This window comes from Falco rusticolus, chromosome 1 (genome assembly GCF_015220075.1).
Source record: "Falco rusticolus isolate bFalRus1 chromosome 1, bFalRus1.pri, whole genome shotgun sequence".
Taxonomy (NCBI): Eukaryota; Metazoa; Chordata; class Aves; order Falconiformes; family Falconidae; genus Falco; species Falco rusticolus.
In genome coordinates, this window is record NC_051187.1 from 59370032 (window position 1) to 59397346 (window position 27315).

Below are 27315 nucleotides of genomic sequence, written 5' to 3' on the forward strand. Positions count from 1 at the left end.
TTTCCTAAGTTGCATGGGTAAAATAGCATTTTGCTAGTAGTTACATAAGTCTGTAGTCTTCTTCCCATGTCTATGTCCCCTTTGCAGTAATCTGCGCAGCTAATTTATTTGGTCAGTGCAGATAAACAACCTGGTGGATAATGCAAAAACTTAAATGGAAGTGTTGTTTTAAGTATTTAGGAGTTTACGTTTAAAATGAAGAAATAGTAAGTGTATTCAATACCTGTGGGATTTATTTTGTCCTTCCAGAGACGCGCTCTGTGACCAGCAGTCCAGTTCCTGCTCCATCAGTCCCCCAAACATCAAAAGCTTCCAAGCCCTTTGGTTATGGATATCCAACACTGCAGCCTGGCTACCAAAATGCAGCAGCACCTACTCCTGTGCAGCCCAGTAATCCAGGACACCATCCTGGGCTTCAGCACTATCCACAGGTTTGTATTTTAAATTTTAAAAGTAACATCATGGGAACAGTCTTTTCTGCATTATGTATTGCTTTTTACATATTTTCATCTTTTATTTTTATAATTTCTGAGACAGATGTTAAGTATAATATTGATGTCATATCTCTGGATCTTAACTTCTGACTAGAAAGATTTTGGATTAAAATTTTAAGTGTATCTCCAAATAAGCTTAACAATTTTGCTTCATCAGTTATTAGCAGCGTTCACAGTTTCAAGGTCTGATGTTTCAAAGAGCTGTACTTTATTGATAGGAAAACATGCAGAAGCATAATGAAGTACTTGATCAGCAAATGTAAGTTTGATTAGAGCACTGCTATGGGCTGTGATCTCGAGCATTATGTTGCCTTATGGGCCAAGTATGGCATAAGGTCCAAATGAGAGAGCTCTTAAAGCCTCTGCTGGGTGTGTGGTGGAGCAGGCTGCCTCCTGCATCTGCTCTGTCTTCCTGGTAAAGAGAGCACCAAACACCCAAGAAGTTGTATACGCTCACCTGGCTCCCAGTGTGCATGGGAGTCACCCAAGAGCAGTGAAACTGAAGAAGAGGCAAGACACTGAGGCAAAATACAAATGCTGAAGCAGTGCAGTGAAGTGTGTGAGAAGGGGTATAGAAAATGGAACATACTGATTTACAAATTCCACTCTCTGAAATAAGGCCTAGCTGGCAAATGAGTTGAATGGCAAATGAGTGTTGGAGTTGATCAGAATTTCTTACTGAACTGAGTGTAGTACCACAAGTTGGCATATAATATCCAGGAATGCTTTTGCTGGTGCGGAGGTAATGTAAAATGTTACTTGGAGGAGATGTAAATTATATATTCATTTATTAAATCTTTTTTGAAAGACTTCATCTTCACTATAGTGTGAGATGGAGTTAGGCTTTTCTCAGGAGTACAGTAAAAGAATAAAACCCAACAATTAGAAGTAGCAAGTGAAATTCCAGCTGAACATAGGAGAAGATTCTTTAGAATGGGAATGGGGAAGCACTAGAACAGACTATGTTATGAAATCGTCAATCCTTAGCTATTTTCAAGACTCAGCTGGACAAAACTATGAGCAACCTCATTTTGAATTTAGCCTTGCTTGAGCAGGGGGTTGGACTGCCAGACCTCAAAGGTGCCTTCCAGACAAACAACTTCTCCTCTTCTATGGCATTTTATTTTGATTTTAAAATAAATACACGAAAAGTTTCTTTAACGTGGAAAAGTTACATTGTAACGTCTTCAAAGGGGGAAAAGAATTGTCACCTTGCTAGTAACTTGTTTTCTTATGCTTGGAAATCTTGAAGGATTGTGTGTGGCTTCAAATGTTGATTTCTAATATGAATTTCAGTTTTGTCCAATGATACATATTTGGAAGGTATGTCACATTTGTCTTAGAATTTTTAGGTTTCTACCATACAACTCTTTTCTTGTTTGTTTGGGTTTGTTACTGACTACCGCTGGATCTTTTTTTTAAATATCTCTCTGGAAGAATTGGAATCACAAGATTAAGGTGGTGGTTTAAACATGATTGTGTGTTTACCCATTTGCAATGCTCTTCCTTTTTTCAGCAATATCCAGGTGTGAACCAGCTAACCTCTTCCATAGGGGGGTTAAGTCTACAGCATTCTCAGCAGCCAGAAAGTTTGAGACCAGTAAACCTTACACAAGATAGAAATATTTTGCCTGTATCTTCAGTTCCAGCACCTGTGCCTAACTTGAATTCTGATCTTAGGAAACTAAACTGCAGTCCAGAGTAAGTGTACTGTCTAGAACAACATCTTACATTTTTTCAGTGACTAACAATTATTTAAAGCATCAAAAAATATGTAAACTGACTGCTGATTTTTAATCTTTGTGATGAGCTAATATACTCCCTTTCACTTGAAAATAAGTTTATCCTCTACATCCTTATACAAACGTTGAAATTGTCCTGCCATCAAAATACATTATATGCAGTGAATGTAGCTCGCTTATTAAAACATGAAGAAACCTGCTTAATCCTTGCCTTGATTTATGCATCTAAAAAAAATAATTAATAAACACCTTCACTTTATGCAGTACATTACATAGAATATTTTTGTAATATTGCATAGATATTTTTTTCCCAGAAAATTACAATGGTAATGTTTAAATACACTGAATAAACTGTGAGTATATTTTACTGTGGTAATCCTGCAATTATGATGTATCCTTTCACCTCTAATGCTAAGTAGTAGTATCTACTATCCCACATCAGGGGCAGCTAGGTACGATGGAAACTGCTCTCCCCCAAAGAACTTATTCTAATTCCAAAATAAAATTTATACATTGCCCCAAATTAACTCAGCTTACTGCCCTAGTGGCAATGCATGATCCTACCAGAAAATAGGAATAACAAAACTGGGGATCTCAAAATCATTTGTATGTGTGGAACACTTTGGACAGCACTATTCGTACATAGGGATTTTTTAGTGCCCTTTAGTGTTAAGTCCACCCTCTACTTTACATACACAAAAGAAAAGATATTTTTTTTTACTCTCCCAGTATTTGAGATCTACTATTTTCTTGTATTTTCTACTATTCCCTTATAGAATTGCTTTCTGAGAACTAGTGAATACTATATTCCTTCTTTAGTTCCTTCACCCTAAAATTCTTTATAATGAATAAAAAAAGATGTCACTTTACATAGAGTGTTGTACCAAAAGCAGTTTTATCTCTTTATTGCAAGTGGTTTTGGTATACTTGTGTTGCTGAACTACTAAATTGGGAGGCAGGAAAGTATTTGTTTCTTTAGGAAGCTTTTTTAATCTCTGTGGTGCATTAATTTTGCTTATTAAATAAGCTTTGTAAAACAGGATTTCTTAAATTTCAAAATTCTTCAAAATCAGATGTTAACACAGTGGGTTTAATTTCTTCCAAATTTTCATTTGCAACATAATATTTTTATTTCTTTTCAGCTCCTTTCGATGTACATTGACAAATATTCCACAGACACAGGCTTTGTTAAACAAAGCTAAGCTTCCTTTGGGTTTGTTGCTACATCCTTTCAGAGACCTAACGGTAAAGTAGCTTTTTTGGTTTTAGTATCTATATTTAATATATGCATTCGTTGTACTTTTGTTCAAATAATAAAATACAATGAATTGTAAGTCCTGAATTTAACAAAAGTAGCAAAAAATTGTTTGGGTCTTAGAGAGGAAGAAGGGAAAAAGCCTTGCAGCTGCTGCTCTTTGAAATTTGTAAGGGAAATATTTTTGGACATGTCCTTCAAAAATTTTTCCATACTGTGTGAATGTTTGCTTGTCTGTGGTTTTCTGAAGCTGTGAATTACTACTCTGTGTGTTTGGCTCAGAACTGGCAGATACCTGTCTTGAGGTGCTTTTGTTGGATGTTTTAATGGCATGATAATTTCTGTCAGTAGAAGATAAGCACAATGTAAGATCGAAGCTGTGTTCGTAACTGTTAAGCAACTCCTCTCCACCTAACTTACTTGTATTGATGTGAAGAGGTGAATAACTCTGATATGACTTATTTTCTTACAGTGTGTGTTCTTTGTGTAAGGTTTGCTGTCTGTCATATTTAGTCACTCAGAGTTGTCCTGTCTTTTGTAATTCCTTTTACCATAGTAGTTCTGCTATTGTAACTGTGTAATTTAAAGTAATTTCATGAAAAATCTTACTACATCTTTGACTTGTGAGATTGGATTGAGACAATGATTAAATGTTATTTCTTCTGACTTTCAATGGGAGGATGTTTATAATAGGCATCGTAATTACTCTGTGTGAAAATAAGCTAAAAAGATAAAAGGAAAGATAAGAGTATCTAGTTTTATGAAGCTTTTATGCACTGTACTGCACAGTAATGTTTTCCATTAAATGTATTATGTACCTTTGTTACAGCGTACCATTTTTTCTTTTTAGCAATTACCAGTAATAACAACAAGCACAATAGTGAGGTGCAGATCCTGCAGGACGTATATCAACCCTTTTGTTTCTTTCATTGATCAAAGAAGGTGGAAATGCAATCTGTGTTATAGAGTGAATGATGGTAAGTTTCTGCAGCAGGAGATGCTTCCATTTATAGAATCTGTTTTGAGTATTTGCGGTATTTTGAGTATGGGATACTTTAGATTAAAATGTAGGTGAAAATGGCAGTGGTTTTAGGATGTTTTTTAAAATGTGTGGATCATAAGTCAAATGTGCTGTGCATTTTCTGAAGCAAGAGGTTGTTTTGCAATTTTCTGGGAGATGAAGAAAATGTGATCGTATTATCCTGATCACTCGTGTAACAAAATCAACTCAACTCCACTGACTGCTGTTGCAATATGCAGATGGACACATGATGACAGCTAATACTGTCTGTAATCTAGGCCAGAGGTTATGAGAAACAATACAGATTGAAGCTTGTTGTGAAATGCTCTACTTGCATTGGTGTTTTAAAATTGGGGCTATATTGCTGTTTTGAATAAACCTCTTGTTTCCAGTTATTTAACTTTGATGTTTCTTGGGATACTTGAAATGTTTGTTTGTTTTATGTAGCCTTACTCTGAATTTTTTTCTGTTGTTAGTGATAATTGAGATATGTCTGCATTAGTTTGTTTTTAGCTGCCATAATGGTTTGTATTTGTTGACAAATATATAAACTTTTTTGTGGGGGAAACTTTTTTTTTTCCTAGTTCCTGAAGAATTTATGTATAATCCTCTGACACGATCTTATGGAGAACCTCACAAACGGCCAGAGGTCCAAAATTCTACAGTGGAATTAATTGCTTCCTCAGATTATATGGTAAAAAAAGTTTTCGTGGTAACTTCAATAGCAATTGCATGTTAATATAAATGTGTTTGAAATTAACATTGCATATTACTCCAGTGGTGTGATTTAGTTTTCCTGTGAAGGTCCTCTTAACACCAAAGAACAGTTAAAATTCCTATTTATTTTGAGTGTTGGCAGAGGCTTTTCAGTTAAAGGCAATTGCAATATGTGTAGTCCAGTGCAGTTTCGTGTGGCATAGTCTGGTTTGAGTCCGATGCAGTGTGGTTTCTGGTTTTCTCCTTCATTTTGAAGAGGTTTTAAAAGACCAGTAATGGAATAACAAGAGAATTAAATTGGGTTCAAATTTTTAGTTAGTAATTGTGACAGAAACAATGCTAACTAGGAGTGAACCTACAGTTGCTGTGGTAGCAGTCTTGTCTCCAAGAAAGATAAACAAGGCCTGGGAAAAGGTCCTGTTCATAATTCCATTATTAACAGCAGCAAAAATAAATTGTTCTCTTGTCTTTGAATTGAAACAACGTGGCCAAGACCTTTGGCAATAAGTAAATACAGCTTGTTATATGGTTGGGAAGAGGATGTAGGTAGAAAATTTAACCCCATTTAATAGATCACATTGTTCACATGCTGAATAAAATGTTTTGAAGAGTGAATTCCATATCTGGCATCAGTGTCACGTTTGAGTTGACTGAAGGGGAGAATAAAATACCCACTTTCTGTTCTGAAGCATAACACCGTATGCTTACTGCAAATGGGAATTAATAACCACTGGGACTGGGTTAAATCTATCTGCGTGACTCTTAGTAGATCAGTTTTATTGCATAATGTATACCTTGCATTTTTCTAAGTATTCCCTTTTTTGACTTCCCTTTTTAATGACTAATAATTTTTAACATTTCTTTAAATATGATTTTTGAACATTATTTTTTATTTTTTTTTTTTACTTTGTAGCTTCGTCCTCCTCAGCCTGCGGTATATTTATTTGTTTTAGATGTGTCTCATAATGCAGTGGAGGCTGGATATTTGACAATAGTCTGCCAGTCGTTGCTGGAAAACCTAGACAAGTAAGAACATAAATAACCTTTTCAAATTATCTAACATGTTATTATGAACAATACTAACCTACAGTTTTGCAGAAAACTTGCATATAGTGTTTAAACATTCTGTCCCTAAAGGACAGAAGTTCTGTTGCCTGAGATTCTGAAATGTGACACATGTCTAAAAAACAAACCAAACCAAACAAACCAAACCACCAACCAAGCAAAAAAACCAATCCCCCCACAAAAAAAACATATTGAAGCAATTTAGATGATGAGAGCTATCCCTGCATATGATTATAAAAGTGGATCTGCAAATAATTTACTTAATCATCTGCAAAGAATATTTATCTGTAACTTGGAATAATGTGTTGACTGTGCAAACACCTGTAAACTGTGGTCTTCCCTGCTGCCTAGACCAACAAAACTACGTAAATTACAGTGATTAAATTGGCTGGTTCTTGCACTAAAATGGCCAAGGTGCTGCGTACTGGAATGTTGTAACCTCTAGTGTGAGACTGCCTAGGTGAATTGCGTTGTCAGTTTGGGATTTTTTTTTTTAGATCACAGTTACTTACATCTACCTGTGCCACTTTCTGTCTGTTCTCATTTTTGTACCAGAACGGCATGTATGGGATTTTTGGTCGTGCGTTTTGAGGGAGGGTTAATAAACTTCACCGTGTTCATGTCTTCTGAAAACTATGGAGAGAAAACTCCTATGGAGGCCTCACTCTGAAAACTTGTTTTCTACAAGTTTTTCTTAGGAAGCTTGATTTTAATTTCTGACAAAGACATCAACATGTACAACAAAAATCTTCATTTAAATTTATTGGTTTAGTCTGGCTTTGTTCAGATCTTTACAGGTATTTTGTCAGATTCTCAGAAATAGGCTAAATTCCTATAGGAAGATTCATAAAATTCCATGCGAAGTCTATAGGAAAATCAGTACATCCAGTTAATTTATATACCCAGATGGTAAACCCAGTATTTGCCTCTTGCTTTTGTTCAGTCATGGTTTTCAGAGCTTGCTGATGTTTTGTATTTTATTTGAGCAATCCTGTTTAAGTTTTCTTTTTGTAATTTTAATACCATACATAAGAATATTGTCCACATGAGAAACAAGTATGTTGCATTGTAGAGACATTAAATTTTGGTTTAGAGCTGTAAGTATTGTGTAACTAAATTAGTAATTGGGTTTTTTAAGTTATGAAAGAGCAGAATGCACTGTTTTCTGTTGGAGAACTGAGAAGGCTACCATCTTTCATGTGTCAGCGTAACATTTAAATGAACCTACTAAGTTCTGTCTTGGAATAAAGCATCATTATGTTAGTGCTTATCCATATTCTATTTTTATCTCAGCTTTTCAGAAAATGCTGAAAAAATACTGCTTGTATTCATGTTCCAGATCTCCTTTCTTTTGTTCTCCCTTCACCCCTGTATACAATGAGCTGAGTTTCTGCTAACATCAGCAGAAGCTGTGCATATGTATGTGTCTTGGGAGAGAAATTTAGGGCTTAATAGTTTATTTTTTAATGCTTCAGGCTGCCTGGAGACTCAAGAACAAGAATAGGGTTCATAACGTTTGACAGCACTGTTCAGTTTTACAACTTACAAGAAGGTTTATCTCAGCCTCAGATGCTGATTGTCTCAGATATTGATGGTAAGTAAAAAGAAAATTAAAACTAAATTTTTGAGAAGCTACTTTTTTCCCAGAAGAAAGATCAGAATCTCTCAAATATTGTGATATTAGGTCAATTTTACTGAATATATAGGAATATATATTTGAAAAATAATCTTAACTACAGAGCAGGTGGTGTTTAAAAAGTGAAATTCAGATGTTAATTTGGCTTTGAATAAAACAAGTTTTGTATAGACTGTGCTGTTCTCTCTAACATATGTATCGGAAAAGTAGACTATTTCATTGTATGTATAGCAGCGGTCAGTGAAAAGTTTTATTCTATTTTAACGCTATTTTTTTCTTTAATAAAATGCTTTTTCCATTCTCCCTACAGATATTTTCCTGCCTACACCAGATAGTTTACTTGTAAATCTCCATGAAAGCAAAGAGGTATGATTGCTCAAAATATGACATCAAATTTAAGGAGTTAAATACTCAAAATTAGACATTCCTTCTAAACTTTGAATTCCAGCCTATCTTCATAATACGTCATTCCAATACTACTTTTTAATTATGGAAGTATTACATGCTGTTTGTTTGTTTGCACCATAGTTTTTAAAATTACAACTTTGTTTTCCTTAGTGTGTTGAAACAAAGCTGAAATATTTGTTACTGATTTTTTCCACTTCAGTTATGGCAGTCCCCTACTTTTTTAGAAATAGCAGAAAATCTCAAGCTTAAAAAATTCCATAAACACCTTTCAATCTGTTCTGCAGCTGATAAAAGATCTACTGAATGCGTTACCAAATATGTTCACCAATACAAGAGAAACACACAGTGCACTGGGCCCTGCTCTTCAGGCTGCGTTTAAACTGATGTCTCCGACGGGTGGCCGGATATCTGTCTTTCAAACTCAGTTACCATCTCTGGGAGCAGGGCTTTTACATTCCAGAGAAGACCCCAATCAAAGGTCAAGCACAAAGGTACAACAACTTCCTTGAATATTCATCTCATGAGACTAGGGAGTGGCTGTGTCTTTCTGACTTGCATAGTTCTGCAGATCAACTCTGGGGTTTTTTTATAACAATTCACTAAATTGTAATGATTTAAAGTCTGTGTTTGTGCATTTAAGATCACTGGTTTATGCATGTATGTGTGTGTGGAATTACTTGTTTCGAAGTGCACGAGCTCTCTTTTGGGCCTTTGGTCCATAGCTTTTCTTGGCAAGCAAAAGAAGCTGCAAATATCTCTGACCGAGTTGATAGCAACCTGGGTTTTGAACTAAAGCATGGTTATGTTATTGTAGACCTAAAACATGATTTCTTATTTTTATGGCCTTGTATGCCCTCTATCCAGTGTTACATAGTTACATGAATGTTTATTTGTATGAGAACATAAACTTTCTTAAAAGTAGGAACATAAGTGTTTGTAAATACAAACTAAAATAACATGGAGCATAAGGAAAATAATTTCTCCAGGTGGAAATGCCTATAAATTATTGTTTAAAGGAAACTTCCTTATTACACTTTGCTACTGAATAATATTCTTTTGTTTCATGAAGTCTTAAGAGAGCATGATTTAGTCTTAACTGTTTCCTGTATAATTTATTCACCAAAGGTGGTCCAGCATCTTGGTCCAGCAACAGATTTTTATAAGAAGTTGGCACTGGACTGCTCAGGCCAGCAGACTGCTGTGGATTTATTTCTCTTAAGTTCACAATATTCTGATCTAGCTTCTCTTGGTAAGGAGTACCTAACGTATGCTTTTGCTCTTTCCATACTGTTGTCTGTCTTTGGAAGCACAGGTTACTTAAGGAATTTTTAAATCACGTAGACCTTTTTGTACTTTTGTAAATGCAGCTAATGCTGCAAGGAATTAACTTTGAAGTAAAGAACAGGAGGTTTGGATTGATGGTATCAGACAATTTATTCTGGAAATTCATTTTTAAACAAGGTGCTGCTCTCCTGCTCAAGAACAGGAAACAGCTTATGGCAAGGAGTTAATAAAGCTTAATCTTAAGAGTAGAACAAAGATTTATGTCTCTTGCACACTTGATTTTGCCTCTACACCTTTAAATATTTCTGCATGCACTCCTGTCTTAGCTGCCAAAGGTAGCATGCTTATTGAAGTAAGTGTATAATTAGATAATTTTGTATTGGGGTGACTCATCACTGTCTTGAGTGGCCTGAGTATGGACCAGTTGCTGTCTTAGAGATGCAGGTCATATCAAGAAAAAGATGAACATAGATGTGACTTGGCAGAAGATTGGGCATGATTTTTGTGTCCTGACATCATGTTACGGTTTTACCTCTTAACTATATCTTTTCCCCCTTCACAGCTTGCGTGTCCAAGTATTCTGCTGGATGCATCTATTACTATCCATCTTTCCACCATAGCCATAATCCTGCTCAGGCTGAAAAGTTGCAAAAAGACCTTAAAAGATACCTTACAAGAAAGATTGGGTTTGAAGCAGTTATGCGCATAAGGTGTACAAAAGGTAAGTTTTAAATACAGATATATATGGAAAAGTTGGTGTAAGCTTATTAACTATTATTTTGGATGTGCTTCGTCTTTAGCAACAGTAGACGATTAGTAGCAGTCAGGTTATTTCTTTTCCACTGAAGAGTAAGGTAGTTGCCTTCTTGATGTGTTACATTAGCTTTTCCCTTTTTTTTTCTTTTTTTTTTTTTTAAATTTAAGATGGCACTATCTCATTTCAGCTGAGTTGACGTGTAGTGTAAGGGCATCATTCAGTTTGGAGTCTTCAGAATTGGAACATGAACTCTACAGGATCATGCTGAAATGTCTAATGATTCATGTAATTGGTTCTGTGTGATAGAATAAGTATTTTTACTGTTTTCTTAAACATAGCTTGATGGCTGTGAGTTTTAATTATTGATAGTTTTTCATGCTGTTTTAATCTCACTCTAATTAATCTGCTTCTAGGTCTTTCAATACACACTTTCCATGGTAACTTTTTTGTACGATCTACTGATTTATTGTCCCTTGCCAATGTCAATCCTGATGCTGGATTTGCAGTACAAATGTCCATTGAGGAAAGTCTGACTGACACATCTTTAGTTTGTTTTCAAACAGCTCTTTTGTATACTTCCAGCAAAGGTAAGTAAATTCAAATGGATTGACCACTGGGCTTTTTGGTTTTTTCTAATATGATGTTTGTATAGTTAGTTCCACAGCCTTTTGTTGTTCTCTGTACCCTAAGAGAATCTTGTCAAAGCTAGTGAGACTACTTGGCAGTTGATCACATAATGTAAATCTTTATAAAGATGTTTTGATGGGAAAATGTAATTTATATCCCTCTTGTATAAAGCGGATTCAGCAAGATTCCTTTACTTAAAAGGCGTGTTGTGGTTATGAATAGTAACCTGTTAGGCGCACACTTTGTCCAGAATCCCAGACCTGTGATGGATTGGAGTAAGTTGCTAGTACATTGGGTGGGCATAAAGAATAGCAGCCACTTTCTGTTGTGGATAATGCCACAGAATTTTGGGATGGAAATCAATGTACTTCATTTGTAGCATCAAGACATTTATTGTGGGTGTTACAAGCTGGTTTGTGTTATGAACCTGTGCTGATTTTTAAGTTGAATGGTTTAGAGCACTGCAGAATTTGAACAGGTCAAGAGACAGGAGTGGGAGAGTGTTACAGCAATTTGCTGACTAGCACATTTTTACAGAACAAGTGCATTGTGGATGAGAGGAGATACGCTGTAATGACTGAACTTGTATACCTCTACCAGGAGATATTGCATAGTAATTTCTACTTATTTTTATTAGGTGAACGTCGAATTCGAGTGCACACGCTTTGCTTGCCTGTAGTAAGTTCACTGGCTGAGGTATATGCAGGAGCAGATGTACAAGCAGTTGTATGCCTCTTAGCAAACATGGGTGAGTACAGACCAGGAAGATTGAAATATCCTTTTGTATGTTCTTAATTTTGCTAGCTGTTTAAATGAAGCAGTGAATGGAGCCTGGGTGTTGTAGTAAAAGGTTGGAGTGGAGCACACTGAAGCCTGAGAATATAAAAGACGACAAAATCAGTTACACCTAAACCATTAACAGAAATATTCCTAGTCTGAATATTTAGTTGACTTTAATCTTTTAAAGGGAACTGCTTATACTGTTCTCTAGTGTTTATTAAAGGGCAAAGAACCATAATAGACTTTGATCAAAACACTCATTTTTTTGTATCATCATGGTTGTTATCTTGAAAGTTTAGCATTCTAGGATTACTTAAGAAGCAGAGTGATTCGGTTTAGTCCATTGCTGGAGACTAAAAGGCAATTTCTGACAACAGTGTATCCAGGATATGCATTAGTTATCTATGCTTTTATCCTGCTATTACTAGGTTGAAAATTCTTGCTTATCCCCTTCTTGTGGATTGTAGGTAGCTGTTTCATAGACTGATCTCTGCTATTGAATGTGGATGGCTCTGTGCAGCATTTTAGCATGTGCTGCATTGTATATTAATAGTTGAAAAAATTAGGAATAAATAGTATGTCTGTATCTCATCCTGTATGTGCATTCAGTCCAGCAGGTGGCTTCCTCCAACCAAAGGATTTGCAGCCCTTTCTCAGCAGAATAAAATAATTGCTGCAAATCTTATCTTGGAGATAGGACAGCAGAGTTTCATCAGCTAAGCTATTTGCATAAGGTTAAAAAGATTTATATTTAGTCTCAAGTACATACCACGTCTTTAAACAATTTTTTTAATACTTCAGCAGTAGGAACTAGGGAACAGAGATCAGCCACTGTGTATTTCTTAAGCATTGGAAAAGTTAAGTTTCTGTGTGGACAGTCATTTTATTTACTTCTAAAAAAAGCTGGGACCACAGGTGGTGTTTTGGTGGGGTTTTTGTTTTGGTTTGGATTGGATTTTTGGTGGTTTGGGGTTTTTTTAAATCTTAAAGTAATCACCCAAAAGCATGACTTAATATGTTCAGCTTAAGGAAATGAGTGAGGCTAACTCTAGTAACTTCTTGTGTCCTTCTAACCCAACAGCTGTGGATCGCTCAGTTTCATCTAGTCTTGCGGATGCAAGAGATGCCTTAGTTAATGCTGTGGTAGACTCCTTGGCAGCATACATGTCAACTGCCTCAAATCTACAGCAGTCCATGCTGATAGCACCAAATTCCCTCAAGCTGTTCCCACTGTATATTTTGGCCCTTCTCAAACAGGTATGTATAATCTAGTGAATAAATGTTTAATTCGTTGGTCCATATGAGGAATTCTTCAGCTCTAGGTCAAGCAGTGTCTGCACTTCTCTAAAAATATGAAAATTGAGTTATCCTCTTTGAGCTTACAGGACTTTCACGTAGAAGATCACTATGTTAGCTTATTTTAAATGATTAGTACCTGAATGGTTTACTGGTTTACTTGATTTCAATTTTTTTTTATTTTGTCTTACTTGGTTTTATGATGAAAATAAATAAATATATAATTTTTTTAAAATTACATATGGTAACAATTAGCATTTCTTAGATTTTGGCAGCTAATTGGTGTTGCCCCCAAAGATTGTTGGAAGCTGTTTATTAGTACTTCTTCAGTTTTATTTTATGAAGAAAAAACAAGTCAAATATTTTTCGGTACATACACTTCGTATTTTAAAGTACCAAGAAGGACAGTGGGTTTCCATGGAGATACAATGAAACCTATTACAGAAACTAAAGTGATGTAGTTTAAAAGTTCATATAGAATTGGTTACTACTTTTACCCTTTAATTTTTCAATAACTTTGTGTTACCAAACGTCATATTTAAAAAGAGAACTTCCTGCAGGCTTTTGTTATTAGTAAATCGCATAGTTTAAAGATTTTCATGTCTGACGTTCTTTGTTATAAACCTTTATATAAGTTTAGTAAGAAATCCAGTTATATTAACTCATTTTCTTTGGCTTAGTGATTAATTTCAGTCTCTAATATACTGATTAGAACTTCTTTGGTAGTTGCATAAGTAATGCAGTTAATGGTGGAGAAAAGACCAGACCATTTATTTTCAAGAGGATCTGTGTAAAAAATAAGGAAGAGTGGCCGAGAAAATAAGTTGCTGAGGTAGTTTTTTTAATTATCTTTGTTAGTAATAACAAAAAACCCTGGGATATAGAGAAACCAAACCCAAAATGCTGTGGCAGCTGAGGAGAAGAGCACTGATGTACATAGCTTTGTTGTAAAAGTGAATATAAACTTTGATTATAGGAATATTCTCCACTGAATCAGAATATGGTGCTTATTCCATCGTGTTGCTTTTCACAGTGGTTGTTTACAGATTGCTTCTAAAGGAGATCTGAGAAGTCCAGTAGAGGAGAGAGTTAAAAGGAAATTTTATCCTGAGAGCGCCTAGTTCCTGCTATAAAACATGAAAGTATATTTCCCTTCCAAAGCTTTTTCTTAACACTTAATTCTTACTAATAGTAGATCAGTTAATCTTATCCACAGAATTATCTTTTTTCAATTTTGTTAGGCTCATATCTTCCCATGACATCTTGCATTAGTGAGTTTCACAGGCCAGTAACATTTGTCAAGAATAAAAATGAGAAATGCTGGCCCAATCACATAAAATTTTATACAAAGTGGAGGGAAAATTTATTCTCCTTCATCAATAAGAAGGGAGAATGGATTATAGGTTTGTGGCTTTCTAACAGTGCTACTGTATTATTATAATAATACATTTTTAGAAAGTTTTAAAAGGTATTGTATTCAGGTTGTGTTTGATTAAGATTCTAATGTATCTCAATAAGATACATATTTTTTTTTACAAAAGCTTTGCCTTCTTTGCCTGACACTTTCAAAAACTGGAAATACACTGTTTAGACGTGAACATAAACCAGAGGATTTATTTCTGTAACACCACTGCTCTCTTTCAGAAAGCATTTAGAACAGGCACAAGTACACGCTTGGATGATCGCGTCTATGCAATGTGCCAGATGAAGAGCCAGCCTCTTGTTCATTTGATGAAAATGATACATCCCAACTTGTACAGAATAGACAAGTTGATTGATGAGGTAATGTATGAAGCCTGTTTTATAACATTTTCTAGTTTTAATGCTCTGTTAAACCTGATGTTGTGCTGCAATAATTAAAGTTGTTACTGTAATGTAAACTGAACTTTTTTTGTAAATTAGGAAAATTCAAGAAAAACATTACTGTATTTTCAACTCAAAATTTGAAAATACAGTAATGTGTTATGAGCCGAACTGTGGTTTTATTTCACCTTGTTTCAGTGGTGACAGTAATTACATGTTTTTCTACTGTGCAAAGAAAGCAGAGAAGATAGTATGCATTGGAAACATCTCTAGTTTTATGGTTTTGTGTTTTAGAACTGTCAGGGAGAAATGGGTGAAGTAGATGTGCCGGAGGATTCTAGGTTTTGTGTACTGAAACAAGATGTAGTTGCCTGCAATAATAAGCTTCCAGTTGTTTATCAGACTGATGTGGATGAAACAGAATTCTACTTCTAGATGGACATGATCAGACTGAGGAAGTACTTCATGTACAAAACCAGGTTTTATTAGTTTGCCTTTTACAGAGGTAGCCTAGGAAATGGATGCATTTTTCTAACAAGTAGTAGTAAGTTAGGCTTTTATTTAAGGTCAAAGTTAGCTATAATGGCAAAAATACGTTGGTTTTTTTAAGTAAGTTTTTATGAGTTTTAGTCACTAGCTTCAGAAAAGTATATGTAGGAGTTTGTTTTTAAGTGTCACACAAATTCATATGATAATGCGAGTAGTTAGTCTCAAACATTTTTTTAAGGTATTTCATAAACTCACATATGCAAGTCTAAACTCAGTGTTCTTCAGTGGAATTGATTAGTTAGTCTTTTTATACTCTTCCCCGACCCCCAGAATTTGGGAAGCCAACTTCTTCAACTAACCTTGTTGAGTTTTTTGTGGAACTTATGCTGAAATGCTATATTCAGTGTGCGAGTGCTGTAAAGAACCAGCAGTGCCTTCGGGACATCCAGTTTCATTAGCACAGAAAAGGATTTCAGATCAGTTATTTCTAGTAGAATAATAGAGAAAATAGGGCATATTTGACCTACTCAAGTTAATTGACAAACCACTTTTTAAATCATATACCAGAGCGCTAATCGTAGAATCAGAGAATGGGGACTTTAAAGATCACCTGGTTCTAACCCCCCTGCCATGGGCAGCGACACCTTGCACTAGACCAGGTTGCGCAGAGCCCCATCCAGCCTGGCCCTGAGCACGGCCAGGGATGGGGCATCCACAGCTGCTCTGGGCAGCCTGTGCCAGCGCCTCACCACCCTCACAGTGAAGAATTTTTTCCTTGTATCTAATTTAAATTTACCCTCTTTCGGTATAAAGCCGTTTCCCCTTGTCCTATCACTACGTGCCCTTGTGGAAAGTCCCTCTCCAGCTTTCTTACAAATCCCCCTTTTAAGTACTGGAAGGCTGCTGTAAGGTCCCCCCTGGAGCCTTCTCTTCTCCAGGCTGAACAGCCCCAGCTCTCTCAGCCTGTCTGCATAGGAGAGGTGCTCCAGCCCTTTGCTCACCTCTGTGGCCCTCCACTGGACTCACTCCAATATGTCCATGTCCTTCTGATGCTGGGGACCCCAGAGCCAAGTAGAGTGGGAGAATCACCTCTCTGCCTGCTGGCCACACTTCTTTTGATGTAGCGCAGGATATGGTTGGCTTTCTGGGCTGCAAACACACATTGCCAGGTCATGTTGAGCTTCTTGTCAACTAACACCCCCAAGTCTTCCTCCACAGGGTTGCTTTCAATCCACGCTCTGCCCAGCCTGTATTTGTGCTTTAGATTGCCCCAACCCACTACAGGACATTGCACTTGGCCTTGCTGAACTTCCTGAGGTTTATATAGGTGTGCCTCTTGAGCCTGTCAGGTCCCTCCAGATGGCATCCATTCCCTCCAGTGTGTTGTCCATACCACGCATCTTGGTGTCATCAGCAAACTTGCTGAGGATGTACTCAGTCCCACTGTCTATGTTGCCAGCAAAGACACTGAACAGCACGGGATGCAGTACTGACCCCTGAGGAACACCACTTGTCACCAGTCTGCACTTAGACATTGAGTCATTGACCACAGCTCTTTTGAGTGCAACCATCCAGACAGTTCCTTATCCACCAAGTAGCCTAAATCCACATCTCTGCAGTTTGAAGACAGATGTTGTGCAGGACAGCGTGAAATGCTTTGCACAAGTCCAGGTAGATGATGTCAGTTGCTTTTACCTTATTCATCAATGCTGTAACCCCATGAGAAGGGATAAGAAATTAGTGAAGCCATGTTGGCTGTCAGCAATCACCTCTTTATTTTCCATGCACCTTAGTGTAGTTTCCAGGAGGACCTGCTCCATTATCTTGCCGAGCACAGAGGTGAGAGTGACTCTCCTGTAATTCTCCTGGGTGTGCTTTGTAAACTCCATTTTTAAAAAGGGTAAGTTTCCCCTCTTCCAGTCAGTTGGAACTTCACCAGGCTGCCATTACTTCTTGAATACAATGAATAATTGCTTAGTCATTTCATCCACCAGTTCCCTCAGGACCTGCAGATGCATCCCATCAGGTCACAGGGATTTGTGCACCTTTAGGTTCCTTAGATGGTCTCAGATCTGGTCTTCTCTTGCACTGGGCCGTTCTTCATTCTCCCAGTCCCTGCCTTTGTCTTTTGCGATTTGGGTGGTGTGGCTGGAGCACTTACTGGTGAAGGCTGAGGCAAAAAAGTCATCAAGTTACCTCAGCCTTCTCCATATCCTGGGTAACCAGGTCTTCTGTTTCCTTCTGGAGAGGGCACACGTTTTCCCTAAGTCTTCCTTTTGTCACCAACATATGTATAGAAGCTTTTCTTGCTGCCCTTGATGTCCCTGGCCAGTTTTAATTCTATCTGGCCTTTAGCTTTCCTAACCTGATCCCTGGCTGCTTGGACAGCTTCTGTGTATTCCTCCTGCACTACCTGTCCTTACTTCCACCCTCTGTAGGCTTCCTTTTTGTGTCTGAGTTTGTCCAGGAGCTCCTTGTTCATCCATGCAGGCCTCCTGGCATTTTTGCCTGACTTCCTCTGTGTTGGGACTCATCGCTCCTGAGCTTGGAGGAGGTGGCCCTTGAATATTAACCAGCTTTCTTGGGTCCTTCTTCTTTACAGGGCTTTATCCTATGGTACTCTTCCAAGCAGATCCCTGAAGAGGCCAAAGTCAGCTCTCCCAAAACCCAGGGTAGCAAGCTTACTTATGCACCCTTCTCATTGCCCTAAGGATCTTGAACCCCACCATTTCATGGTCACTGCAGCCCTTGAGCTTCACATTCCACACCAGCCCTTCCTTGTTGGTGAGAACAAGGTCCAGCACAGCACCTCTCCTCCTTGGCTCCTCTGTCATTGGAAAAGGACATTATCACCAACACATTCCTGGAACCTCTTGTATTGCTTATACCCTGCTGTGTGGTCCCTCCAACAGGTATTGGAGTGGTTGAAGTCCTTCATGAGGACCAGGGCTTATGAATGTGAGGTGGCTCCTATCTGTCTATAGAGGGCCACATCTGCTTGGTCTTTCTGGTCAGGCAGCCTGTAGCAGACCCCCACTATAATGTCACCTGTTCCTGCCCTGCCTTTAATCTGGACCCATAAACTCTGTCTGGTCAGTTGCTTGTCCATCCCCAGGTGGAGCTCTGTGCACTCCAGCTGGTCATTGACATAGAGGGTGACACCCCCTCCTTGTCTCCCCTGCCTGTCCTTCCCCAAGAGCCTGCATCCTTCCATTCCAACACTCCAGTTGTAGGAGCAATCTCTGCACATCTCCATGATGCCAGTAAGATCATAGCCCTGAAGGCATGTGCACATCTAACTCCTCTTGTTTATTCCCCATGCTATGTGTATTTGCATAGAGGCATTGAAGTTGGGCCCCCAGTGGAGGTGACTTACTGGCCGGAGTGGCTGGGATTCCTTTGTGCTGCTCTTCAGGTGTCCTGCGATCCCTGTCCAGGCTCTGGGCATCTATGGCCAACACTGGCTTGAAACTGGAAGGAGTGGGATGGATTGAGGTTCCCCTCCCCTGCCACATTAGTTTAAAGCCCTCTTCTCCAGCCTGGCAAGCATATGACCCAAGATGCTCTTCCCCTTCTCTGACAGATGGACACCATCAGCCCCCAGCAGACCAGGTTTCTCAAAGCAAGTGCCATGGTCTAAGTAGCCAAAGCCCCTGGCTGTGGCACCAGTCCTGTAACCATTTGCTGATTCACCAGATTCAAGTTGTCCTTTCAAGACTTTTCAAATCTGCTATTTAGCACTACTTTGGTTTAAACTATTTGTGACAGAGGCTGTTCTTAAATTTCTTGTTTGTTTAGAAAATTCTGTGATACACATTACAGATTTTTTTTAATGTTTTTGTTGGTTTTCTTTGAACATTTGATTCTTGAGAGCACTGAGTAAAGCCTGGAACTTTCCCAAGTGGAATTCAGTAGGTTGCTTGTCATCACTATGTATAAATCCCCAAAACCTTCTGATCTACTGCATTATAGTATGAGATTTTTGAAATAATTTAATAATTTTTTGTCATGTAGAAATGTTCTTAGTTTCAAAACTGTTTTACATATATTATTTGCAGAATGTTTCACAGATTCTTAGTAGATATTAAACCTATTATTGTACTGGAGCTTTAATCTGAAAATACTGGGGGGTTGGGGTTTATTATTGGCTTTGTTTGTTTTTATTGCTGAGGAGGAGGAAGGCGGTATTTTTAATAATGTCATTGCTAAGAGCCAGATTGTTTTAATAAGATCAGTCATAGGGCTCTGTGGATAAACCCATGTATTGCTTCAGGCAGGATGTTACATCAAGGAACTTTTGTTACTTGAATGCAGTAAAACAGTGAATCCTTACAGGGAGTAGAATTTGATGGTGATCTGCCCTTGCAGCGTTTCTAGTGAAGTTCAATGCAACGAAAAAAAAATCTATGGGAGGTTGTTTGTAGAAAATTTAAACACTAGAATTCCTTTATAAGTTTGGCGTATATAGCATGAGAAGTGTTACGTACACAACTTAAATGAACTTGCATTATTTTTTTTTTAGGTAATAAAGTAGCCTTTAGGTTAAGTAACATTCTAGAATTGTTTGATATACGTGATCTTTTTAGGCTTAGCATAGTATTTTGTTACATGAGAATCCTCAGCATTTTGCTGGAGATTAACAATATTTTTTCCTGTATTATTTTACCAGGTTAAGATAAAAAATAGGTTTTATTTATATTCTGATTGAGTATTGGTTTTTGTTACAGAGTACAATACATGTAAATGACAGAGTTGTTCCTCAGCCACCTCTTCAGAAGCTGTCTGCAGAGAAGTTGACAAGAGAAGGAGCTTTTCTTATGGATTGTGGTTCAGTAAGTTACTGGTTTCACACATCCCCTTTTTAAAAACAAACAAAAAACTGCTGCAGTGCATGCTGTATTATTTAAAGCAGTCAGTCTCAACAGTAACAGTGTAGTGAATCAGCATTCCAGGTAACCTGGCAGTAATCTGTGTTCCAGTGAAAGGCTTTCATATTTTGATCAGACAGAAAGGCTTTCATATTTTGATCAGAGAAGTATCTTTGAGGTTGCATATTAAGGTTTCAGAGGTTAATTTTTTTCATGCTGGACTGATCAGAATATACCAAGAGTTCACATCAAGGTGGTGTGTTTTTTCTGGAAATAATGGATTTCTATTTTCCAGAATTTCTCTTCATGGTTATTAAATTACGTGTACTACTACAGTCTCTCTGATAAAGCATTTCTCATTGTTGCAGGAACCTTCCCAGTTACACACAGATATAAGTGGTCTTATGATTTGTGGCTTGTGTAAGAATTGCAAGAATGGTGGAATTGTGGGGAGTGAATGCAACCTATAAATACAGTTTAAGGTTTTCATAGAAATGTCACTAGAACACACTTATTGAATAAAGCATTATGCTACTCTAATGGCAGTCTGGAAAGTGCTTTAAAACTTGTGTGAGTTCAGGGGCTGAGTGTGAATGTCAAAACTAGCTTCTGTCTCCAGATGTCTGAAATGATTAACATTATATGTTTTGATAATTGATGCTTTACTATGACTTGTTTAGATTGAGAAGTCAATATGCAGTAACTGACACAGCAGTGTGACTTTATAAAATTTTAGGTTTTCATTTTAGGAGGTAACATGGGACATTACTGCATTAACTGTTCCAATATAGATGTGTCCTGCATCCTCATCCCCATTCTTTCAGTGTTTGCATTCTGCCTGGTTTGGTTTTTTTACATTTAATGATCTTATTCCAAATGCTACTGATGTATTAATAAGTAAATGTACAAATAATGAATATAGAGATGTATATATGAGTTGCAGCTGGAGCTGTCAAGTGACTCATTTGCATGAAAGTTCTTGTTCTGGTATTCCTCTAATTGCATCGCCACTTGTCTCTCTCTGAAATTTATGCAAGGCCTTTAGTAAAACTGATTCTGATATCTTACAGATTTTTTACATTTGGATTGGGAAAAACTGTGATAACAACTTCATAAAAGATGTCCTTGGATACCCAAACTATGCATCAGTACCACAGACAATGGTAGGCGTTTTAATGAGCTGTGCTCTATAGTGCTTACATTTGGAATCTATATTTAATCTGGTTTTCTGCATATTCAAGTTTTTATTATGTAACTATGAATTAGGGGGTTTTATTTGGTACCTTCGCTCTTGCCACCTTCGTAGGAGACAGAAGTTGTCAAGGGCTTTCAAGGAAAGGATGTAAACATGTAAATTTTGGCATTCCATAACATCAAAAAACTGTTCTATGACATTTCTGCTTTTTTTATTTTTATGGAAATACTTGTGGACTCATAAGAACAGGATGGGATTTCTTAGAAAGAATACATATTCAGATGTGTTAATTAAGACTAGTGTTATTATATTGATACCATGGTTTTCAGAAGCCTGTGTTAGATACTCAGATAGTACCAATAACATATCAGTCATTGCAGAAACACATAGGAAGATATTTTCTGTTTAGAAAGCTTGCATAGTATGAAGGGGGAAAGTAAATGACAAGTTGTAATTACAAGAACAACTTAAGAGTGGTGACATTTAAGACTACTATAAAATTGGACTTTCTGTTCAGAGTTTTGTATTTTGCTTTTTTATTTAGCTATTTAAAACTGTCCCCTCTGATCAGCTGGTGCTAAGTATTAGTTGACAGTTTTCAGGAAGAAGTTGGATAAAGGAAGGATGGTAACTTTTTTCAGTGGTTATATAGCAGCTATTATAATAAAAATAAGATAAAAAAGTTACCTTTGCTGTTAAATTATGTCCTCCATTCATTTACTACAAAGTTAGCAATGAAACTACTCTTAAATCTGTAATAAATTATTTTATGTCATATTAATTGTCTTAAAAGGTTATATTGGCTTAAGAGTAGGTACATTTAGCTTAGTGAATGGCTTAAGTTTTTTAATTCTGTTTTTTTCAGCTCATTCCCCCACCAAATAGTCCAGTATAATCTTTGCATTGGAATTTGCTTACAATTCAAATTTCACATCTTCATGTTTGGTCATATTTTCAGTGATGCAAAATATAACATGTGGTAACTTGATTGACAGGGGAAGATACACCCAAGAAAACTGAAAGCAGCATTTTGAAAAGATTACTTTCAATGGGGTTGCTTTCTAATGTCTTCTGCACTTAAGGCAGTTTAAGTTAAAGATGTACTGCTTCCTACAGAACAGATATTACTGAATTTTTGTACTTAAAACTGAAGAAAAAAATGTGTATATGTAATCCATGGTTGGTAATTTCTTAACAGAAATTGTGGCTTGGGTCACAATTATGACTATCAAATCGGGATATATTTTTTTTAATAGTTTTGATAATAAAAGACAATTACTTCTTTCCATTACCTTCAACCAGACGCAGCTTCCTGAGGTAGATGCTCTTTCTTCAGAAAGGACACGATCTTTTATATCTTGGCTTAGAGACAGTAGACCTTTAAGTCCAGTTCTTCAAGTAATAAAGTAAGTATTTCTGTTAGATACTGAGTAATTACTGGCAACTTGTATTTATAATTTCTAATTGATGCTGATGAAAAGTGGGAATATGTGGCCTGGAAGAAACTGAGTAACATCCTCTTTCCAGTTGATATAGTGCTGTTATCTAATACCCCTTAGCAGCAAAAGTCATCAACATTGAATCTAGTGCAAATGCGGTTACTATTAGTTCTATTGGTAGGAATTAGTTGCATATTTATATATTTTAAAGAATAAATTAAAGCAGTGGATGTTCTTACGGTCATTGGATTAACCAGGTTAATTTCTGGTATAGCTTCTTTAATTTCAATACATACATATAAAAAAAAATTCAAGTCAGGTTAACAATCTGTAGATGGCTTAATAATTATATGTGTTTGTTTCTGAGCTCCGTAGGACAGCAGTTGATTTATGACAGATCAGGCAAGTTCTAAAGCTTTTTCAAGCCATGACCTGCTTAAAGAAATTAAAATTCTGTAAAATGTTTATGTTTGAGTTTACATTTCATTTGTCTTCTCTAGAAGTACTCAGTTTACTGAGCCAGGTGGGAGATCACATTTTAGAGAGCATGACTTTTTTACTCAGATGATGTTTAAACATAGGACTGAAGCTTTTCAACTGTTGTCATTGTGTCTGCCGCTTGAACTGCAAGTAGTGCTGAGACACCACAGTAAATAACAGAGCTTACAGTATGTCATACTAAACCAGTACAGAGGACTGTGTCCCAGCAAAATTTTGTTGGGGCAACAGTCTTGGATCTTTGACATGTTTGCCTTCTCTGGTCTGTTGACAAATAAGAAAAAGTGGGGAGGGGATTGAGATTACACGTAACCAGAGATGTAAATTTTCTATTTATTTTTTAAAAATAATTATCAGGATTTAATTTAACCCTTTCAGAATTCATTGTCAACAGCATATTTGTTAACCTCTAAAACAAAATTTTTGTATTTTCTTTTTTGTGTTTCTACAAGATAAACACTATATTTCACCCACTTTTTTTACCATTTTATAGTACTTAAAGATGCTTTTGTTAGTGTATTACAAACTTTTGGTTTTTTCCTATACTTTGGGTTGCTTGCAACTGTAGTATCTTTTATCTGAGTCGACTTCAAAGGACAACAAGCAATCCATTAGAGCTTATGCCTCTGCTTGAATTTATAGTGGACTTTTTGCTCAATGTTTGGACTAAAATACTTTCCTCTCTTCTTTCAGAGATGAGAACCCTGCCAAAACAGAATTTTTTCAGCATTTAATTGAGGATCGGACAGAAGCAGCTTTCTCATATTATGAATTTTTACTTAATATTCAACAACAGGTTTGTAAGTGAACAAGGAATAAATAGAAGAAAAACTCCTGACCGGATAGAAGCATGGGCCAAGTGAAGCATATGGAAAGTCACAAAAGTGGGTGCTTGTTCTTCACAATATACAGTGACCAGCACTGTTTTGGAAGCTTTACACTGAAGAAGTATGTTTCCAAAAGAATTTTGCAGATTTACTTCAGTCTAAAAGTTCTAGGAGTGATGAAGCTGTTTCACTAGTTTATACACGTTTCCAGTTGTGCAGCGGTATGGTGCTCTGTTTATTGCAAGCTGGTGAATTTATGTAGCTATGTGGGATGATATTTCTTAAAAAAATGTACAATTAGGTAAAACCTTTTTTCTTACATTTATTATAGTAGCCCTTCCAGATCCAAATTCTTAAGAGATGTCAAAGGGCAGCGACATGTATGTTGGTTGTTTATATGAATTTCTTTTTAAAAGGAATGATGATTCATATTTACTAAAGACTTCAGTGAATTCCCTGTGAAAGTTGTAGAGTTTCAGTAAAGTACATCAGCTGTAGAAATATATAATGTACATAAGTATTACATTTGTAAAGAAAATGTAAAAAATGTAACTAAAAAAAAAGACTTAGCTCAGTGTGCAGAATTGTTGAGTGCTCAATGATGAATTGTTTTGTCCCAGGCTAGACAATGAAGTTGACTATTAAAACATGCTAAAAAAAAGTATCCATGTAGAAGGAACACAGCTGCTTCTTCTGTTAACTTTAGGTGAATTTATTTATGATTGGCTTACTAATTAAAAATATTTTGCTTTATCATGTGTGTTTATGCAAGTATAATCATTTTGCAACTAAACTCTTACTGAACTCAATATTGAAGAGAACATGTTTACCACTTCATTTCACAGACCTACGCAAGAAGACACTGCATAGTCAGAAATGAGCTATTGATACAAAGTTCTTAAAACTCTTCTTATGTGTTATCCTAAAGAAGACATATATGTTAACCTTGTTTTATGTTTTGTAAACTACTGTAGTCTTGGTCCAGGTTTCTGTGACTTCTGTTGGCTGCCATTTAGAGTAAGCATTGGTAATCACTCAGACTTGATGATTAGATTTCTGCTGCAATCTGTAGGAAAAAAAATGGGGTGTAAAAATTAATTACATCAGTACAAGTAAAGGCTTTAAAATGTCACAATTGAAAATGTAATCACACTGTTGCATCTTTCTGAAACCTTGTTCTTGCTAATGTTTTGGTGGCTTGATGGTTTGGCTTTTTGATAGATTTATCCCAGATTTTTAAATTTGTTTGTAAAGTTGGGATGGTTTTGGTTTGGGGTTGTTTTAGAGGCACATTAGAAATAATTCTTGAAGCACAGTCATTCATAGTTAGTATTCTGAACTTTGGTTGGTTTAATGGAATGTGACTACAATGAAACAATTAAGTACAAAAAGGTAAATTACTAATATTAGTATGATTATGTTTTATTTCAGAATAACCTTGAAGATGCTAACGTTGCATTTTAGCTTCCATAGCCCCTGAATCAAATGGTCAAGAAAAAAATGTACTAGCTATAGTTTGCAAATGCTTTAAAAGCTACATTAATTAAAATCTGCAAGTGGTGTTATTCTGCATGTTAGCACAAACTCATTGTTTGGAGAAGATACCTTAAACTTATTATTTGTGTGTTGTCCTTAACTAAATGTGTTTAAATTACCCAAAGATTACTTAAGAGAAACTTTCCATTTAGTAAATTAACTTAACACGTAATAAATGTCTGAGGTGATGCTGAATGTTGTCCCTAAATTAGATCTCCAGGACTTCGGTACTTGTTTGTAGATTAATTTGCATTGGGTGAAAGCTAAGTGCTGCTGAAGAGTGGGCATCTTGAAAAACCATTTGTAATTGCAAAGATGCGTTACAATTTTAAATGCCCCATGATAGATGCTTCTGCCTTGTGAACCTGGTATTGAATATCTGGGAACATACTATGCCATGATAATTGCAACATACTGTGTAAAACCATTACTTAAAGCTTTATTCTTCTATGGGTTTTGTACATAAAAATAATGAAAAGTAGATCTTGAGCTATTTGTTCAGTAAAATTATTACATAGCACAGAGAATCTAGTTATTTTTTTACTAATTGTAGAGCACATCTCTATTTTGACTGATATTTGGTTTAAATTTTAAAAAAACAGTTTTACAGAATATCTTGAATGTGAAACATCTCAGGATTTAGAGTATTGATTTTTGTGTTTTGAACAATGTAATATCTGTAGGCGTGGCAAAAGTGTCTAAAAGACAGTTTTCCTTAGATGGTTTGGATCAACACCACTGTACCAGAAGATGCAGGCCAGAAGATTAATCCCTACCAAGGGATGCATTGTGAACCCTAACAAGCTTTTCCTACTGAGTAAGGTTTTGGAGGAGACATAAGAGGCGTGCTTTTGTATCTGTTTAAATAAAGTGCTGACCTGTCCAAAGAAGATCTCTAGCCATTTTTAGGGATTGAGCTTTTCGCAAAACACCTTCAGCGCTGCATAATATAAATCATGCCTATTTCATTAAAAATTTAAGTTTTGCTGGGGAAGATATTGCCCAGCCACAGTTAAGTAAGTCTCGGGGGGGGGGGGGGGGAACGGTTCAAAGTTCCAGCATTTTAAGTACATGCGGTGGGTGTCCCTTTCCATGTCCTAGTTCTAAAAGCAGTATCTTGTGCCTCTTTCCCTAATAAGTAGTACAGGAGTTCCTCTTGCACAAATTACAGTCCAGGAAGCTCTTGCAACGTTGGGACACATGGTGCAGCTCCCAGGGAATTATTACTGGGTTTGATTCTGTATTTTGTTCTTAAGCTTATTAGAAATAAGCCTATTTATTAATCTTGATGTAAAGCTTCATGGCAATGGAGAAAAGATGACCAGGTGCAGGTGATTTTGTTTGGCTTTCGTTTTCTGTATGTTTTGTCAGATGATTTTGTCGTTACTGTTTTTAAAAAGCCAAAACCAGTTGTTAGTAATCCTGAGAGTCAAGAGCTCTTCAGTAGTAGCAAGTTTGGAGGTCTGAGGCTCTAACTCATGGTGAATCTATGGAATACCCCAAGTACGGGTCAGTTACTATGTCAAAAATTACTTTAGTGCCTCTTTGTTTAAAGCAGTTCTTCAGCTTTTAATATGT

General features: G+C 36.5%; 1 protein-coding gene across 4 annotated transcripts in view; it reads left to right on the forward strand.

Annotated features, from left to right (window-relative positions):
* SEC24B (SEC24 homolog B, COPII coat complex component) overlaps positions 1–24953 on the forward strand; it is a 49809-nt gene extending 24856 nt beyond the window's left edge. For 3 of the 4 annotated variants that reach the window (XM_037380978.1, XM_037380987.1, XM_037380993.1), the window contains 19 exons: positions 250–431; positions 2011–2195; positions 3379–3481; positions 4342–4468; positions 5097–5206; positions 6143–6255; positions 7770–7888; positions 8241–8296; positions 8623–8829; positions 9464–9587; positions 10185–10343; positions 10793–10966; positions 11644–11754; positions 12868–13043; positions 14727–14864; positions 20102–20206; positions 21313–21405; positions 22740–22843; positions 24068–24953. In XM_037380978.1, coding sequence (XP_037236875.1) covers positions 250–431; positions 2011–2195; positions 3379–3481; positions 4342–4468; positions 5097–5206; positions 6143–6255; positions 7770–7888; positions 8241–8296; positions 8623–8829; positions 9464–9587; positions 10185–10343; positions 10793–10966; positions 11644–11754; positions 12868–13043; positions 14727–14864; positions 20102–20206; positions 21313–21405; positions 22740–22843; positions 24068–24182 — 2501 coding nt within the window. In that variant the 3' untranslated portion in view covers positions 24183–24953. The remainder of the gene's footprint in view (positions 1–249; positions 432–2010; positions 2196–3378; positions 3482–4341; positions 4469–5096; positions 5207–6142; positions 6256–7769; positions 7889–8240; positions 8297–8622; positions 8830–9463; positions 9588–10184; positions 10344–10792; positions 10967–11643; positions 11755–12867; positions 13044–14726; positions 14865–20101; positions 20207–21312; positions 21406–22739; positions 22844–24067) is intronic. The other variant, XM_037380969.1, reaches the window with a different exon arrangement.
* The last annotated feature ends 2362 nt before the right edge of the window (positions 24954–27315 follow it).